This window comes from Parasteatoda tepidariorum, chromosome 1, assembly GCF_982258835.1.
Source record: "Parasteatoda tepidariorum strain Cologne lab strain chromosome 1, Ptep-v5.0, whole genome shotgun sequence".
Taxonomy (NCBI): Eukaryota; Metazoa; Arthropoda; class Arachnida; order Araneae; family Theridiidae; genus Parasteatoda; species Parasteatoda tepidariorum.
This window is the reverse complement of record NC_141755.1, coordinates 117,208,661-117,229,618: the sequence shown is the minus strand read 5'-3', so window position 1 is coordinate 117,229,618 and position 20,958 is coordinate 117,208,661. Positions and strand designations below refer to the sequence as shown.

The 20,958-nt window shown below is 26.1% G+C and overlaps 1 protein-coding gene across 11 annotated transcripts in view; it reads right to left on the bottom strand.

Annotated features, from left to right (window-relative positions):
- Positions 1-2,680: 2,680 nt before the first annotated feature.
- Positions 2,681-20,958, bottom strand: part of LOC122272719 (dual specificity testis-specific protein kinase 2) — a 61,084-nt gene continuing 42,806 nt past the window's right edge. For 2 of the 11 annotated variants that reach the window (XM_087151047.1, XM_087151091.1), the window contains 3 exons: positions 19,503-19,586; positions 17,152-17,262; positions 13,089-13,116 (listed from right to left, as the gene is read on the bottom strand). Coding sequence is in view for 7 of the 11 variants with exons in the window: in XM_087151091.1 (XP_087007217.1) it covers positions 19,551-19,586 (36 nt within the window). In the remaining 4 variants the exon portion in view is untranslated. Of the gene's footprint in view, positions 3,235-7,039; positions 7,204-10,625; positions 10,687-12,977; positions 13,117-17,151; positions 17,263-17,294; positions 17,429-19,502; positions 19,587-19,633; positions 20,000-20,958 lie in introns of those variants that run through there. The other 9 variants (XM_087151050.1, XM_087151045.1, XM_087151069.1 and 6 more) reach the window with 8 other exon arrangements.

The window sequence follows — 20,958 nt, the reverse complement described above, 5'->3', positions numbered from 1 at the left end:
GTCAATTAAATCAATTTTCATCATAAGAACCCTCTTGCTTCTGGTTCATTAACTCTTTGCCAAATATCACTGACTCCAAAGAGTTGCATAGTTTTACTAACATCAACTTCAATGGAGTCAGTTATTTAGCCATATCTTTTTTGATGACTCAAAGGATGATACTTCACACACTTATTATAAGGAAAAAGTGCTCTAAGACCCAAAACATTTATAGTAATTTAAAATAATTAAATTTGTGTTTTAACTAAGTCAAAGAGCAAGCTGTAAGATATATTTACGAACTTAAAAATAAATAACCATCAGAGTTAATAGTAATAATAACTAATAATAAAAATCCTTGCTAAAAAATCATTATATGTAGAAATACAATTGCAAGAAGAAATATTTAAAGAGCAAGAAAAAAAGTGCAAGTTCAGTTGCAAAATTACAAGTTTGCAAGGAGAGAATAATTTAATAATTGGATTCCTATTGTAAAGAAACTTTATATTACAAGAAACTTTATTTCTAAGCACTAATTTGGCTTATGTAAAGTTTTCGATGTTACCTTTTCTAATGGAAACGAATATTTAGCATATAATAAATCATTTAGGAATGATAATTCTTTGGAGAAGAGTACTTTCATGCTTAGAACATTAAAAATAATCTGGAAAAAAACTTCCTTTTTAGCAACTCACATATTATGAAATTGAATTTCAAGATAAACTGTATTATAAAAAAAAAATTGTGAACGGAAATTTAAATATAGTTACTTAAATGAATGATTAATAAGAAAAGCAAAGCTGTAAAATTATAACTTATCCAAAAGAAAATAGTTCATGATAATAATCCAACAGCAAGAAAACATTAAGTCAGAAATCTAACATTTGTAAGTTTTTACAATGTTGTTTTTCTTCTTCAAATCAACAGAAAATAAAAAGTATACCCTTCAAAGTTTTCAATATTCTGGCTCACATTTCACATTCTGGCTTCCTTTTCATTAACTAATGACTAAATATCACCAATTCCAAGGAGTTTCACAGTTTACTAATATCAATTCAATGGAGTTAGTTATTTAGCCATATGCATATATGGCTAAATGATACTTCATACACTTATCCCAAGGAATGATACCACATGAAACATTTAAACTAATCGGAAATAAAAATGTGATTATGCGCATTGACTAAGCCCAAGAGAAAGCTGAAAGATGGAAAAATATATACATATGCATTAGTATATATACATTTATGAACTTAAAAGGTATATATTTTTATAAACTGAAAAAGTCATAGCTGTGTGAGCAAAAAATAATAAATAAAATGAAATAACAAAAAAAGTACTACTCAGTACTTTTAGGTATAGTATAGTAAAAGTACTAAATGAAGAAATGTTTCTACGCAAAAATTAGAGAAGATATTCCAGGAAAAGAAAACTAAGAATAAAACCAAGAAAATATTAAAACCAAGTCTGAAGGCCAAATTTGAAAAAAGAGATCAAGAACGCTAGATTAAGTTCTTAGAAAAATATCTCATGGATTATAGCACAAATAAAAACAAAGAATAGATACTTAGAGTGAACCACACATGTACCAGTAAATTAAGATAGCTGCAAATCCAAATGCATTATGATAATCTTGTATTACAAACTGAAATACATTAGTTTCAAAATAGCAACTCAACAACTACAGGCTCAAAAGAAAACTTTCAGTAGCAAGGAAAACAGCAGGTTAATCATATTATGATTTTTTGAATTTTTAAGATCATTTTAATTAAATTAAGATTAAGGAATAACTGAATTATGGAAATGTCATCATTAATGAAAGTCAGAAAAATATAAGTACAGTTTGCAAATTCTAGCACAAGGCAATATAATTTAAGAAAAAAAATGTAATAATTCCTTGCAGATGCCAGAATTTTTTTTACAAGAAGCTAGGAAAACTGCAGGTTCAAAGACTATATTGCAATTTCATTTTTATCTCAAGGCCACAAGCTATCAATTGAAATCAACTAACACCTTAACCATGGAATTTATAATAGGTAGAAAAATGTGAAATATAAAAGTTCCAGGCAAATGCTAGAAAGAAATCATGAAAGCAAAGAGAACTTCAGATCAATAGATCATATTACAATTTCTTCATCTGTAGATAATACCAGCTGTAAATTAAAATCAATAAATAATTGAAGCAAAAATTTAAGAAAAGCAAAAAATATTAAATATAAAAATTCCAGGCAAATAATCAAAAAACCACATAGAATTTATTCTTCACCTTCAAAGACCACAAGCTATAAAATTAAAATCAATAAGTACTTCAAACATGAAATTTATGAATGGCAATAATATATGCATGTATATATATATTAAAGTTCCAGGCAAATTTATAAAAAATTATTCTATATTTACAATATTTTCCCTATGTTAGAAGCACAATGAACATGAAAAGAATAAAATTTATATGTGTGAATAAAATTATGAGTGAATAATTAAGTGTGAGAAAATGTTTAGTTTTGAATAATAAATTAAGAAAAAGATTTAGATAGTAAAATAACATAAAAAGATTAAAGCTTTTTATGTTGCAGCCCACTTTCCTGAAACATTTGTATAACCATCTAAAAATGTATAAAAAATTATTCTCTATTTACAATACTTTCCCTATGTTAGACGCACAATTAACATGAAAAAAATACAATTTATAATCTTAATATACAAGCAATATATAATTTTTTTATTTTATTTCCAATGGCCAAGGTTACAAAAGACCACTCACCACAATGGAGGAACAACAAAATAAACAAACACAAAACAGACGTGGCAAGAAAAGTCCATGACCCCAATAAGTCTCTTGCGCGCCAGTAACAGTCACACAAAGGGATATCCCCCAGTGCTGGGCAAAGACGAACGTGGTTTGCATCCATCTCTGCTTGAAGGTCACAAAGCGTACAGAAAGGCTCTTGAGCAACATGAATTTGATGGAGATGTTAGAGGAGGCAGTCGCGTCCGGTAGTCAGTCGAAACTCACCAACTGCCCTGCGTTTTGGCCACGTAGGAAGATTTTTGAGATTATTCCATCAGATCTTACCAGAATTTTTCTCTGTGTATTGGTTTAAAGTGAGAGCCATCATCTTTTTCTTGGTTAGGCGCTTGGCATTAGTGAGAGGGACAGCTTTCTTTGATGTCTGTACTAGCCAAAGTTATAGATCATTTAGCCACAAAGCGTTACCAGGGTGCACCAGTAGGAGGTAGATCTACGCTGCACCCCTATATATAAAAATAAGAATTATATATAAAAATATATAAAATAAGAATTATAAAAAACACACTATTGTAAAAATGACAAAAAAATTAACACACAATTATCTGCAGATAAATCTTTGTACGCTTACTTTTCAATTAAATAAATTTTTTTAAAAAAGATTTTAATAGTTTATATTTACTCTCTGTCAGTTCAAAGTCATTTGTTTATTTTTCATGATAATAGTCTTTTTACTAATAAATACCTTTCTTAATCCATACAACTTTCAATTTTTTCACTTAAAATTATAAATTTCCCCCTGGACTTAAAAATGCAAACATCAAAGACATGAAATATAAAAATAGAAAGAAAAAAAAATCAATCTAAAATTAGAGACTGTAAGAAGAAAAGATTAGATATTATAAAAAAGAGAGAACAGGCTGCATTACTAGTAAGCTTTAGCAACACTACAGTGGTCTGTAAAACCAAAGCCAAATATTAAATAATACATTCCCAAAACATTTACAATAAGTTAAAAAGCTTAAGAGCTGAGAATAGATTTTTTGGAAAAATACTTGATAAAGTAAATAAAAAACTAATAAACCCCAGTAAATTTTATTAAAATCTTTTAGATTTAAAACTAATAATAATATAAAACTGCAATAAATCTTAAAAAAATATTTTTATCCTTCGAAATTTTTTTATTGTAAAATATGCCTTTACAATTTAGGAAATTTTCTGCAAAATTCATGACGTATGAGCATTTTCAGGGAAATGACATAAATATTATTAAAATATCTAAAGCAGAATAGTTATATAAATGTAAAAAGCAAACGGGTATTGTAAATAGAAAATTATAATTAGAGAAGATGAAAAATAAGGTTAAATAAACAACAATAATAATAATAATGAGACCCAGTTTAAAATCAGGAAAATACTGTAGAATGGATTAAATTGAAATTAAACAAACCTTTACATGACAAAAATTTACATTAAATACAATTATATTTACATCAACCAACACTGAGCAGGGTGGTCACTGTCCAGTTTTAAATTTCCCTGAATTTTTTCAAGTTTTTTCGTTTAAACATATTAAAATTTCCAGGTTGTCATGTTTTTTTCTCATAAAGTGTAGGATAGGTACAAGAAAAATATCCATACTATGAAATATTTTATTTAAAATGTTATATTTTTAATATATCACCGAGAAAAAATAATCGTACTAAATCAATTCGTAAGTAAGATATTGTTTCCTATAATTTGAACTAAGTAAGATATTGTTTTTTATTTCTTAATGTTTGGATAAATTTCTAAAAAATTAAGACAGATGTGGAGAAAATATCTTTAACTAGTAGAATACATTGTTTTTATTGAATAAAAAATGTTTTAATATGATACATTAAGTAGTTTTTTCACAAAATGTACCAAATGTGAAATAAAGAGTGACAAAAAAAATTTAATAAGTATTGTTTAATATACTTTCATTAAGCAAAAGAAAAGGATTCTAAGCAATTATACCTCAAAAATTTTTTTATTTTTACAGTGGCTTCCAAAAGTGTTCGCACACTTATGACTTTTATTGAAATATGGCTCTTTTCACTAATTAAAATGAATATTTCAGAATGGGTATTTAATAAAGAGATGTATAATCTATTCTTAGCAAAACTTCATGGAATATTTTAAAAACAAAGCAAAAGTTTATTTTTAAGAACTCAATAAAAAAAAGTAACAAAAATTTTACATTGTACACTTAAATGCTTTAGGATTTCAGAATTAAAATTATTGTCTATCACTTTAATTTGTTTTATTTAATTATTTTCATTTAATTTTCATTTATTTATTTATTTGCAATTTAGTATCAAACTTTTGTTAGAAAAATTATATTTTAATTTTTGCTGGCTAACTCCATAATATTTTCTTTTACCATTTATAAGTGGCTCGTAGTCATAATTATATAACTGACAACCTTTGAAAGATGATTATTTGTCATCATAAGAGGTAAATCAGTAATGAATATTGCTAAATTAGTCTATTTTGTCCCATTCCATTGTGCAATATGAGGTAAAATGCTTGAAAGAGGTACTTCATATCAGCGTGACCTGAGATTAAAATTATAAAATTTGCGAAAAAATTCATAAATTCAGATTTGAAAGTTGTAAAAATTTCTGCAAAATTGAAAAAAAATATTCTACTTAAATTTCATTTTCGATGAGGCTATACTTTGCAAATTCAATGATAAATAGATTCCTAACGTAGTAATAATGTTTAATCGGAATGGAAACAAACTTAATACATTGGGTTTTGATGTGCATTATAAAGCAGAGAGGAACTTTATCCAAAACAGTTGGAACAGTTAAGAATGGTGGTGGTGTCTTTGCATGTTGGTGCAGATCATAAGGATAAGGTAATTAGTCATTTATTGATGGCATAATGAATAAACCTGTTCATTTAAATATTTTAAAATATAATTTACAATTATGAGCCAAAAATTTGGTTATTGTAACTGTGTTTTATATTAAAATTGCTACTGGTAAATTTAATTGGTAAATATTCTAATTATACAAAAAATTAGAATATTTACAAATAGGCAGAGTTTTTTTTTAAAGTGTATGACGACTTTCTTAAAAATTAACTTTTGCTTTGTTTTTAAAATATTCCACGCAGTTTTGCCAAGAATAGAGTATATTTTTTATTGATATATATATATATATATATATATATATATATATATATATATATATATATATATATATATATATATATATATATATCCATTCTGAAATATTCATTTTAATTGATAGACAGAGCCCTATTTCATTGAAAGTCATTAGTGTATGAACTTTTTTGAGAGATACTATATTTATATTTCAATAAAAAGCTATTTTGTACTTTATTTTATCTAAACAGTGCTCTTTATAAAATTCATTGATCATATTTTAATTAAATCAGTATCTAAAGTTAAATCAATGTATAGATAATGTAGTTTGTTTGGAATTAGCATTATTATAAGAGATAGTCAGAATACAAAAATGAATGTTGCAAATCCAGAATTGTCAAATTTCTTCTTGCACACTCTATAAAAAAAGATAAAATTCTTTAAATCTTATTCATTTCGCTTTCTTATTTGAAATAAAAATATTTAGAGAATTCTGATCTAACCACATAGTTTTTTAGTTTAAATTAGTTTATTGTTTTTACAACTAGAAACCTGTTCCTAACAAAGTATCATTCTCCCTCTTTCCAAGAAATACACACGTAGAGCCCAAGCAAAATATTTGCCGAATGCGATAAATTGTAAATTCAGCGAAAGAAATAGTGTTTTGGCTAACAATTTTTCTATAGTTAATAAAAATATATATTCTCATTGAACATGAAAATTACATAAATATGAGTTTTTTTTTAAATAAATCTTGATTATTTTATTCAATTACAGTAATTTCTTATGGATATGTCATATAACTAATTAGAATTATATTAATTTCAGATAATTTAAGCAACAAAAAAGTAAAGGAAAAAAATATAGATCACATGTCTGTTGCTGTATTAAGCAATATCATGCGACAGAACTCTTTCCTTCGATTAACACTTTTCATATTTGAGCCTTAAATGTTTGGCTCATTTATTGGCCTGCACATGAATAAAATTCTTTGAGATTTTATGTTAATACATCGTTTAAATTATTTCTTATACATTTCTTAGTCATTGCCAGCTTTTTAAGGTAAAAGGAGAAATAGTTTCAGAAATATCTCTAGATTGCAAACAACATTTACAAACGTTCAACATTTTAATTACTACACATTTCGTATTTTGAATCAAAAATCAAATATTTACCATATGCAGTAGAGAACTAATTAACCGGGATGCTCGGTACCATCATTATCCCCGATGTCTGAATTTCTTGGTTTTCTGGATCAGCCAAAAGTGCTGTTAATCAATGTTTTATCAAACCCAAATTACAAGAAAAAAGTGAAACAAGAAAAAAATGAAAAGATCTCCTAAATTAAAAAAAAAAATGGTAGAAAAACAACATTTAAAAGGATAAAAACATTTGCAAGCTCAGACAAGAAAAACAAGTTTAAAAAATACAAAATTCACATATTTATTTTTTGATAATAATTAAATTCCCCAAATGAACTAATATAAAACAAAACCAATAATTAAAAGAAGCAATATATTTCATACTTAATTATATGGGGAGGAAACGATGAAAAGAAAACTTAAATAAAAAACAACACTTGAAAATTATTGAACGGAAACAACATTTAAAAAAGGCACTAACATAAATATTAAAACCTAGAACAAGGCAGGATATTATAGGATCAACGGAATTAAAAAAACAAAAAAAAAACTTAATGATAAAATTTATGAATAAAAATAATTAATTTATTGAGTACGAAATTTATCTTGAAAAAAACCCAAACGTAGTAGAATCAGGAAACCAGAATCAAAATTAAAAAAAAGAAAACTGCTATCTACTTCATAAAATAATCGTCTGCTTTTATTAACAAATAATTATATGCTTAAATTAATGAACAATCTTCTTTTATTTTATTTTTTATAAAAAGACTATTTTTAACGAAAGCAGATGTGATTCCACATTAAGAAACAAACTTGCTAATGATACATCATTTCTAAAAAATCAAAATTTATTAAAAAAAGAACAACATTGTTTTGCTAATCGATGTCAAATAGATGAATATAACTGGTGATTATAAAACGTTTTGTTCGTAATCAATAATGCATTATCTGAAATAATAAAACAATTCATCACAATAAATAAAGGATAACTGAGTAACTAAAGTGAATTTAAAATAAATCTCACATGTCAATACTCTTAACCAGAAGTTTCAAGTTCCTTAACATATTTATCGTTAACATATTTTGCATGTGCAATGCATATTCCCCACTCCCTCATAAACTAAAGAAAAAACCAAAACAGCATGCCACTTGTTTGATTGACGGTCGCTTATCAGAAAAACAACTGACACACAGGAGAAAATAAAAAATTTGTCCCTTCCCTGTCCCATCTCGATCTAATGATCTTCAAGGTCAGGGGAAGAATTGAAGTTTCTCTGGGCAAACAAGGAGAAAAATTCCCCCCTTTCCCTGTACTAACTTCAAGGATGAGTCAAATTTCTGCTATTTTTAATAATCGTTATACTACAAAATAGCAGGAAAACCAAGAAAAATTCCTCCTGGTTTCCCGGTTTACTGGATACCGGAAAAATGGTTCTCTACTGTACTTCAAAATAGCAGGAAAACCAAGCAAAATTCTTCCCCATTTTCTCATTTCCCAGATAAATGGTTCTCTACTGTAGCTGGTACTTAAAAGAACCTTTTTATAATTAAAATATGTAATAAGAGGCTAAAATGAAATTGAGAAAATTAGAATTTATGCAACAATTGAAACGATTTATTGTCAAACATTGCTGTTAGTGATTGCAAGAAAACGTGCAATTGATTGGCTTTGCCGAGAAATAATCCACTGATTTCATTGAATGAGAGTAAAAAAGCTAGTGCTATATAAAATATTTTGTTATTAAGTTATAACCAAGTAATTTCCGGAGAATTTTATTAGGTTAAAAATACTAAAACATTTTGTCAAAAAAGAAATATCCCCAAAAGCATAGGAACAAACTAGAACATCAAATGGATTCAGACCACAGACTAGAAGGGTAAAAAATTCTACTTTTATTATCAGAAGCAAATATCCTAACCTCTTTCCCTACAATCATTGCCCATTCTAAACTGTACAGTCCTATATTCTCCAAAGAGGTCAAAGGTTTATTCACTCATTTAGCAGCCATGGGAGTTACATGTGGTATTCTAGTTTAACAGGGTTATAATAGAGCAAATTTTGATACAAGTAAAGTATTGCTAAGTTGATGATATTCCAACAGTTTGGCAATAAATGTCCATCTAAAAAAAGGGGGTATAACCAATGGTAAAAGTAATTTAAATTGAAAAAAAAATTCCTGCTTTTCTTTAAAATTCCCTGATTTTTCTAGGCTTTTACCCAAATTTCCCTGATTTTTTCAGGTTTTCACCAGTATAAAAAAAATTCCCTGATAATTCCAGGTGGGTAGCCACCCTGATATAGCAATACAAAAGTATGAAAGAATCATTCAAAAGTTTCATGCAACAGAAAATAAGAATTTTTTTTTCTGTTGCATGAAATATATAACAGGGTGCATAGACAAATCTTTCAACAAAAAATAAGCACATTTTAAGTACTTTTTAAGCACTAAAAGAATATTAAGCACTATATACATTAACAAAATGCAAAATAGTTTAAAGAGACTTTACATGATCATGATAAAATAACTAAGTTTCTGACAAAAAACAACAACAACTCTTTTCTTGATTATATAAACCACCATAAAAAGATGGAGAGATTTTTCGGTTCGATTTCAGAGGATGGAAAATGAAGCATGCACTCGGGAATCTTTTGCCAATTGCAGCAGAGTTGTACATAAGAGTGCAAAAATCTCCCCAAGTCGAATCTCTCCCAGAACCCAGCTCAGTATACGCAAATGCTGACCCGCAAGTATTTCAGCAAACATGTGAAATGATTGTCGCCTTCATACGCTACGGACTGAGGGTACGCCGAAATGCATTATGTTAGATTGAATTGTGAAAGCATTGAATAGATCAATGTGGAAACCACGCTTTTGCATACGTGGCGGAAATCGAGATGGTAAATAAAAAAAAATCTCATTTTCGAAAAGGGAAAATTAAGCACTTTTTAAAAACATCCATTGAAAAAAGCACTTTTAAAAAACAAAAATCGAAAGTAAGCACATTTAAGGACTTTTTAAAAACGCTACACACCATGTATAACGTATCTCATGTTTTAAACAACATTTTTAAATTTGCACATTTCGACAAAAAATAGACTAAAAAGGTTGTCTATAGAAAAGCTGTATTCGATACAAAAGTATCGAAGAATCCTTCAAAAATTTCATGCAATGGAAAATAAGAAAATTTCTCTCAAGTGTTATTAATGAAATTAAATATAAACAATTCCGTTTTGTGGTATTTGTACTTTAGACAAAAATGTTACAAAACAGAATATAGCCACTATGAAGCATTTGTTTTTGATAGACTAAAATTCAACTCTCATAGCACAATAATTGAAAAGCCTCTATATAAAAAAAGATCATTCTAGGATTAATTCAAACATCAAACTTAATTTGAAAAGTTTGTTTCTGAGATTGAATTTTGCTATCCCTCATTGCAAAATAAAACCTTAGCTGCTCCATAAAACTCGCATGAAGTTTTTAATATAACTTTTACATGTTTGTAGTATGAAGCATTAAGAAATAAATACATTAATTAACAACTGCTATGATAAAACAACCAAAAAATAGAACCTATACAGATAAAATGTGCAATTAGAAAACAATTTAAATGTTACCTGCAATAAGATTTTGTTGTTTGTCATGGCAAGACATCTTGTATTTTTTATAAGACCTAACCTAAAAGAAAATGTATGTATTATGTAAAAGAAATGTATGTATGTATGTAAAAGAAAAGTATGTAAAAGAAATGTATTTTTTACCAGACCTAAAAGAAAAAAAAATTAAACATTTATTTTTTGAATGTAATTTTTTTTACCAAAATATAATGAATCATGGAAGAATTTAAATTTCATGCTAGTTTTAAATAAATATAACTTAATAGAGATTAAAGTAATTTAAAATTAACATATAAATAAAGAAGAAATGTTGTTGTTTCAAGTTTCTAGATTCAGTAAGAAATAAATTATGCTTCTTACAACCGAAGTGGAAAAAACAGTTTTTAATTGCAATGAAGTTTAAATAATAGTATTAATTTCCAAGCTGTTTAATACATCAATATAATAAAAAATCAACACTTAGGAATAAAAAAAATTTAATGCATTTCTAAATAAATTAAAATGATTGTAGAGTTTTAATATTTTACTTAAAAGTTAGAAATGAAATATAAATTTTTATATCTTTTAAAAAGGCAGTTATTATGATATTTCAACAGTTTATGCCATAAACTGCTAAAATATCATATTCAATTTTTTTAATGCTTTGCAATTAAGAAATCACATACTAAAGATTGCATACTACTGCAAATAACAAAAGTTATTCACAATTACAAATTAAATACCATTCTTATTTTTGTAATTGAATGTTGTTTAGTATGCAACTAAATCTAAATGATTCATGTATTTTAAAATTCTGCTGAAAACTAAAATAAATAAATTGAAAATAGTTATTTTCTTTATTCATTTCATCCACTTTTTCATTTTTTTTTTATGAAAGTTTTTCCCACTTTCTTTTAGTGAAAGGCTGTTTCTGGACAAAATGAATGGGACACAAATTTAAAAGTCAACACTAAAACATAGATTCCAACATGGATAGAAAAAAATCCAGTAGATTTTACAAAATGATACAAACTTCATGATAATTGTTGCATAATGAACTAAATATTTTACACATAGGGAATTTTAGGAATTTTTATAGTAATCAAAATAGAAAAAATTGCAATACTTTACAGTTATGATTTCACATTAAATGAACATGAACACTTATTCTGTTTACTCATAATTTTAAAAAAGGGATTTCAAAGATATAAGATATTATTAATCTTTAAATATATTATAACTTTATATATTATAACTTTACATAATATAACATTTAATTTTATACTTTACTATTATACTATTATATGATACTATTATATATTTTATATATATATTATATATTATTATATTATACTATTATATATAGTTACTATTACAACTTTAAAAGATATAAATTTGGTACAACTATTTTGTAATTAAGTCTGTCATAACATATTCACATTAAATACTTTCTATTTTTTTATTTTAATATCTCTTAGACCTGCTGCTGCGTGAAAAAAAAAACTATTTATTAGTAATACCTTCATCTTACTTTCAAAAGGAATTTAAAAACAAGCTTCCCTCTTAGAATAACAGCCTCGTATTAACATCAACATTGTATTTTTAAGTTTTTATGGTTGGTCAATCAAAAATTATTGTACGCTCTTACTTTTAATTTTTATTTTGTGTAGAGTCTGGCAGTTTAATCAAGAGTAACAGGCAAGAAGTAAACTTTTATATATTTAAAAAATTATTTGTTTACTTTCAGATAAGTAAATCTGTCATTACTCACTAGGCTATATGGTTAAATAAGTATTTTTTTTATATCCTTATTCATTTGATTTAATGTTATTTTGTTATACATAGTGAATAACAACAGTATTTCTATCTGCTGTCTGAAGTTCACATACACACAAATGATAAGATTATCTTAAAATTCATTTCATTATTCTGTGCAAGAAGAAAGAGAGAAACAATTTTGGAACAGCCTAATATTTATTATATTACCATCTAGATTAATTTAGCCAGTAGTAAAAATGATCAAGAACCAAATTAGGGTACATAGTTTAAATTAACGTAAGTTATGTTAGTACTATGTTAAATCCAATAGAGTTGACAGTTAAGCAATATACTCTTTTGGTCTTATGTTACAAATTAATAACTTACAATTCTTTATTCGCAGTTTATATAATCTATACAGGGATAGTATTTTGCTTCTGAGTCAATTTTTATTGACATTTCTCCTCAATATACATCTTTCATATTGAGTAATAAAGAAGAAAAGAGTTTAAGAGAGAGTAAAATAGATTAAAAAAAACCTTTAGGCATTGCAAGTACTCATACAAGTAGCTTAAAAAAAGGATAATAATAAAATTTATCACGATATATATTTACCATTTGAAAGGAACACATATTTTCCATACTTGGTTTCAAAAGAAGTTGGGGACTAGATGGACTTTTTGAATCTTCCAAAATCTGTTTCACTAGCGTTTTTTTAAATAAGTTTTGTCAATATGGGTCCTCGAATTATGAACTGAAAAAATAGAGAATAAAAAAATTATAGGCATTTAAAATAATAAATGTTTGATTAAAAAATTGGTATTTCTATTTTTTTGTAAGTGTTTAATTTCTTGTAATTATCATTATCACTTAAATGATCATTTCAATCAAGTCAATAGGATATGATAGTTTTTCTTTACAGGAAAAATGTTCCCTAAATAATATACTGCGAAAAACTATGACTAGCGGGGCTATTTTTGGACAAAAGTGTTCAAGTATATTGACTAATGTTGATATGGATAGCAATATAATCAATCGTCAGTTTATTTAATACAAAAATAGAAAAAAAAGTTTTGTCATGCAAAATATACCTAAACATATAAGTAAGTTATAAAAGAATATTAAAGATTTAAAAGGTATCAAAAATAAACTGAAATATATAAAAATTGAAATATAAAAAAATATGTTACTTTAAATCAGTAAAAAGTAAGCAACTATTTATTGGTTATGACAAATAATAATAATATCATTTGAAGAAAAGTAATTTAGCCGAGAGTATCTCATTAAAAGATTAAAAAATATATGTATTAAAAAAAAATTAACAGAAAGTAGGTAGCGGATTGACAAAAATTTTAAATGTTATATAGTTAAACAATTGCAAATTTTTACAATTTAAAAATCTCTCTTTTCTATGTTTAAATAAAAGTTCATTTAAGTAAAAACTGCTAATGTGTTGATATTATACATTAGAAAAATTTAATAATATTATTGGAAAACAACTATAATAATTTTTATTTTATTTTAAGATTTATAACAACAGCTGGTTCAGTTAAGTTTACATGGAGAATATGAAGTATTTACCAGATTTGTAAATGACACATATCTTTATATGCTGTAAGATAAAATAAAAATTATTTGGGTTTTGAACTGTTTTTAATGCTATTTGTCAAGCAATTGCACAGGGAAACAAAATAACTTCTAATGATGAAAATTAAAAAATAATCTTTTGTTCAAAAAAAGAAAATAAAACAAGTTTTTAAATACAAAAAGTAAATTTTAAATTAAAATAAATAAAAAGGTCAGTAAAAAAAAGAATCATAATTATGAATCATTTTTAAAAACTATCTTCATTCGATTCTACCTTCAGATGATGAGCATATTTCTGAAACAAAATAATTATCAGAAAACACTTGAGATGGTAAGATAGACATATATAGTACTTTAATCTTTATATATGTATAGTATCTTTATATTTGTACAGTTAATATGCTTTAAATCTTTATATACAAAAAAATATAACATTAAAAAATATCATAAGTTGCTCTATCCACAAGATAGAGGATATAAGTATGTAAATTTAAATTTCTTTAAATATGGTTGAAATATAGCATATTAACTGTAAAGTGCATACTATTCCATATTTTAATGAAATTTTTGTCATCAACTTGTTTATTTCAATTTATAAGGAGACACTATGTATGTGTGAAAAAGAATGTGTCAAAAATCTTTATGTTTCATGGTCTTGTACAACTGAGGAAATTATTCAGCAAAACTCTGAATTTATATAAATAATCTTAATTATTGAGTGTTTGCTTTCAGAAAAGTGTTTATTAATCTTCATTACAAAAGGTAAATTTATTTCATTTTACTCTTATAGTTACACCCGCAACAAAAAGTTACATTTACACCTTAACAGAAAAAGTTAAATTAAGCATGACCAAGTTATGAAATTTTCTATTCAAAAATAGCTTATTAAGATACAGTGAATTACTGACACAAAAAAATTATTTTATATTTTAATAATAGTTAAGTATTGGGGGTGTGACATGTTCCTGGGCTCTTGTTAAATACATTTTCTTGTGCAGAAGAATAAATAGAAATGAATAATCATAAAATATTAAAGAAAATCCCGTAAGTAGGCAGAATATTTACAAAAAGAGAGGGACAAAAGCAAGAAGAAAAGCAAAACTATGATACAGTGAATGACCGAAATCAAGAGAATGTCGGTTTTCATTGGTGGATACCAACGATCACATAGTCGCTATGGAGATGTTATATTTCTGGTCCCATTTATGTTGAGATGGAAATTTCGGTGTAGGTTGGAAGTTTATGGAATACTTGACCAATTGAAGATTGATGCTGAAATCAGGGGATGATGAAAATAACACTTAAAAATGAAAACCGGAATATATACTCTGGAGGAGAAAAGTGCTTTGCCCTCTGCACCAAGTGCTCTTTGGCCCAGGCATCCCCCGAACATCTACTGGACTGCCTCGGTCTTTTAAAACAAGACCTTATCGAAAGACCCTTACTTGTTTTAAACTTTTTGAAGGTGAACAATCTCATGGACCTTGTCTAGCTAGGCTAGAAATGGGGATTTGAAAGTAGAAGAAGAAGAAGGAACAAAATATTAAATATACACTTATGTATAGTTAAATATTAAGGCAAAATTATTATTCAAAACAATTTTAAACATACAGTTATACTTCAAAAATATATTTTCAATATTCATGTTCTTAAATCTTATGTTGATGTAAAATTAGCTGAGCATTGTCATCACCTGGACAGGCTGAGCATTGTCATTCCTTTCGTGAATTTGAGAAAACTTTATCAGTAGCAAACATAATTTGCAAAATCATTTCATTTACCAAATATTTTTCTTATTGTCATTAATACTTTTCCACATCATTTTAAAAGATTAAGTCTTTGATTTATTTTGATATATAATTCTATAAATAAAAATAAATTCAACTAATTTTCCAAAATTAGTTGAATGAATTTTTCAAGTATTATAGAGGTATTTAAAAAAATATTTTACATGCTCATTCAGTGCTTCATAAGGCCTCATTGACATGTACTTTTAGAAACCTCATCAAAAGTGAAATTAAAACATGTATACAACACACACCGGGGTTGCAAATTGATATTTAAATGAGTAAAAAATGCTATCAAATCTGAGAAACTACACAAAGGAAGGTGCGAGTAATAAACACCATAACAGGTCTAATTTGAGGCTGAAATTTGCAGGTTTCCTTTAAACAATCATCTTTCAACTCCTTTCAGATTCCTCCTGTAATCAAACCAGTTTTGCTGTTTATTACAAAAATTGAAAAAAGAAAGATTACTAAAGGTTCTGAGACCCAAAATCATCTGGGACATGAATTGTATAGTTGCAGTCAAATCTCACTTTTTGGGAACTGATGATTTGAAATATAGATATTTTTAAAATTTGAAATACAATGAAAAAAATATGACCATGTTTAAAAATATTATTACAATGAAAAATTAATAAAAATACTGTGAAAAGAATTTTAAATTTTATTTTATCATAACACAACTAACTTTATGAACAGAATAAAAACAAACTTTTAAGACATACAGATATAAACAATAAAAAAAATATTTTTTAGAAGAAAAATATTGGATTATTTTCTTTCCTTAAAAAAAAACTATTATTTGAGCTGAATTATATCAAGAAATAATTAATAAAGATACATTGAAAGTTTTTTTAACGGATAAAAGTTATACTTATTAACTTCACTGTATCTTAATAAATAATTTATTGAATGCATTAAATAAATTTTACAGTTAGATAAAATAAAGTATTGAATTAATCTTTAATATAAAGTAAAATGAATTAGCATCAGTTAAGACCAGTTAAAAAAAATTTTAAAATTAAAAAAAAAAAATATTTAAAACACTAAAACAAATAATATGCTTAACAGCATTTCTAGTTAATTGATCTGATTTTATAAATATTTATATGAATTACTAAAAATATTTACAGCAGGTAATGTATATTTCACATTAATTATGTAGTATACAAAACAAGTTCTAATTCTGTAATATTAGAAGAAAAAATTTATCACAGAATTAAAAACTTAGAAAAGAAAATAATTTAGTTCTCATATTTATCAAGAATCCAACTAGTTCTTATAATTACTGTTGTTTAAATCTATGTTGCAAATTGAATGATAAAAATGTAAATAAAAATGCATAGTAAATAATCGGTATAAGAGAGAGTTCTGAGCACAGGTTTTCTATGCTTAGATTAGGAATGAAAATTTACCTTTTAGAAAGAAAACACTCAGAAATAATCTTATGGCTATGAAAAGGTGGTGGAATTTTAGTTGAATCATTCTAAAAAACAATTCGTTTTGCATCCTACATCTTCATCATACTGAAAATTGAAAATATTTCTGAATTATTTATGTTAATTAAAATTAAGTTATTTAAAAACAAGCATTAGTTTCAGATATTAAAGAATAAATAGGTAGTTTTAGTATCAAGCACTTCTGATATGTTTCTTCTTCTTAAAGATAATGAAAATCTGACACATTGTTATACTTGAAAAAAAAAGAGAGATAATTCTTGTAAAATCATTCAAGTGAAACCAAGCATAATTAAGTATCAAGATTAAATCAGCCAGTGGTCAAAATGAACCAAATTAGGGTACACAGTTTAAATAACATAAGTTATGTTAGTACTATCCGCTGTGGCAGAATTTTTTTCAGGCTTTCTGAGACATACCTCTTTAATACTAATATGATATTTAACAATATCATATAGATATTTAACAACAACAAATATACAAGATATTTAACAATAACAAATGTACAGACTTCAAAAAAAAAAATAACTGTAACTTCAAAAAAGTTAAATTAATTAAATATAGATATGAAAATTGGAGCAAATAAAATAATTTTTTTAATTGAATATGTGATTTTTCTCATTCTAATATTATAAGCGATATTCCAGCCCTTTGTAGAAAGATAACACACTAATATTTCCTTTTTCGCACTTTATAATTCATAATCGCATTAAAAAAATAAAATCTGTAGCAGTAACTGCCGATAAAAAAGATAGACGACGAAATAATGCGAATCAGACTCTTCAAAAAGGGGTTACTAAACGCGTGTTTTCATTTTGAGATTTAGTTGTTGGGACGGATTTTAAAAACTATGTGGAAATCAATAGTAATAACTGCATGAAATATTGGAATGAACATTTCCACAGAAAAGAAAATCAAAATTTTTACTTCATCATTCTTTATCTTTCATTATTCTCCAATTAGAATAGAAAAATCACAAGTATTTTTTCCCCCACTCCGAAATGCGAGAAAGGCATCTTTTGAATATAATTCTGAAGAAAAGATAAAATCGCTTGAAAATTTCGGCAGAAAAGAAAAGCAAAACTTTTTATTCCCCAAAGGAAAAATACTTCTGCAAGAACTCAGCAACGTTCTGCAACAATGTCGCCACAATTCTGGCTCACTACACTGCTTCATTCAAAAAGCAGCACAAAGAAAAAGTAACGACTAATTTTAGTTTTGTACAACTACTTATAGCGTGCTACATCAGACTACTGGTTTATAGGCATATAATGGAAAAAATTAAAGAGGTTACCCTCTTCTCGCTTTGTCTATTAACTCATGGCAGAAGAATAAAAGTTTTTCCTATTTTCATGCCCGTTTTGCATTAATCCAACAAAATATTATATAAATTGTCACAAGAATTGTGGTAATAAGTAATAGGATTATATAACAAATATTATCTCATAAGTAATTTTTCAGCTAGCTTTAAAACATGACTATTTCATGAATGACAAATGTAACAAAGAAAAAAGAACTTCTACACAAATACTTTTCAGCAGTAAATGCAAGGCTTAAGAAACAATCAATAACAAATTAAAATATTTTTTAAATACTGCTTAATGGGAGAAAAAAGCATCAAATATAAGGCTACATAATAATTTACAGCAGTTTTTGAAACATAATTCATACATCATATCATTAATAGACCTTCAGAAAGTGTATCATCGGTAAAATGTTTGAATTATCTTGGAAAAACTGAATTATCTTTGGAATCTTATAAGTTTAAATTGAATAACATTTAAGTATTGCATACAGACACAATGAATATTAATAAAAAAACAAAGCTGAGCATAAAAACTGAAACTAAATTGACAAACACTTACAACTTACAAAAAACTAAGAAAGGAATTAATTGACAAATAAGAAAATTTTTAAAATCTAAACTGCTTGCACCTGACTTTAATCTATCCATCTATGAAATATGACTTTAATCTATCGATCTGACTTTAATCGATCTACGAAATTAAAATTTTATTTGAATAGTTTTGACACATTTTGAAAGTTGAAATTTCAGCAGTAGGGTTATTTTTTCAACTTACTTAGAGTTACATAAACTAAAAATAAAATATTTTATAAAATTAAAAAAAGAGCAGAATATCCAGTCTCATGGCTGAATAACATGATTGGCTATTTTAAAAATTAGGCCAAAAATTAAATACAATTAAAGCTCTTGGTTCTTGCTTTTAATTTCTTTTGCTTTATGTGCAAACATGAAAAATAGTAAATTTATATAATAAAAGTAGACTATTTAAGAAGGTAAAAAATACCTCTGTTCTAGACAAAATATCAGGATCAGTTTCGATTCTATCAATAATTTAACACATGATGATACCAAAAGAAAAAACATCAGCCTAAAATAAAATATCTTTTAAAATCTAATTTATACTTTCATTTATAAAACAAAAAAGATGGTTCACTGTTATCTTTTATGTAAGAGACAAATTTGAAATGGAAAATTTAAAAATAAAATTACATCTTTTTTCTTAACAACTACTAATGAAACAAAATTTTCTTAGAATATTTAACGAAATTATGTAATTAGAAAATTTTGTTACCATTTTTCAAAAGAAGCTTAATTTTTATTTAAAAGCGAAACAGTAATAGTAATGTCAGTTTATTATCATAATAATAATATGGACAACAATTTATTTATTTACACACTAAACTTTACTGCTATTCACAGGCAAACCACCAGGCCATCTATCTTTCAAAGGCTATAAATGTCGCTTAAATCACACACACGCATTGGCGACACATCTGTCACCTAGAAATATGTTAGGAATTTTCAGAATAGTAACGAAAAATAGAATTTTGCATTCATTTCCATGCATTTAAATAAAACTTTGCTGCACAAATTTTATTGTTCAATGTGTAATATGGAATTTAAAATGTGTGGTGTTCAAATGGAATAAGAGAACATATCTGGTACAAATTTTTAAAAATTTAAATGATGAAAACATGTTATTTTACATGTTGTGCTGTGCTTTGCATTCATGTACTGACCTTGAACCTTTAGCAAGTACAGACTTTGACATTTTTATTCATGAATTATTAATAAATAAAATAAAATTTTTTGCTTTTTTAGAATTGACTTTAAAATTTTATAATTTAGTTATTCAAAACGTTATAATTTTTAATCTAGTATTCTGTTAGGTCTAACTTTTTCTATTTTCTTCATTTACTTATTTGATCTCATCATTTTAACGGCTAAGTTGAATCTATTTTCAGCTTCCTTATACTTAATTTTAATAAATACTTACCTTCAATCATTATGGGCTAATGAATCTAATTAGTTTTGGGGTGTTATAGATGGCAATAATTTTTTATGTGTAAATTGTACAGATTGACTTTTTTCTCAAGTTTGTCCATCATTAAAATTTTTTTTAAAAACTTAATGAATACCTAGGTGGTTCTTTTGGGCCATTAAATTTTCATCGCTGGTGTGAACCCTAAATATCTGGAAAACTTCTTTATTAACTACCATACCACATAATTACCTTTTATTCATGACAGGTTTAACATGCACCTTGCAGAATAAACAATAAAGTTGTTCAATTTATTACCAAGATGGAGCTCCCAGCAGAACTCGAACCCGTGCCAACAAAACACTTTGCTGTCTTAACCTTTTTTTTCTTCTTCCTTTTTTTCTTTTTAAACAGGTAAGTGAAGGCACAGGGAAGCACTTAAAATAGAACTTTGGAAATAGGCTCATCTATAAATTTT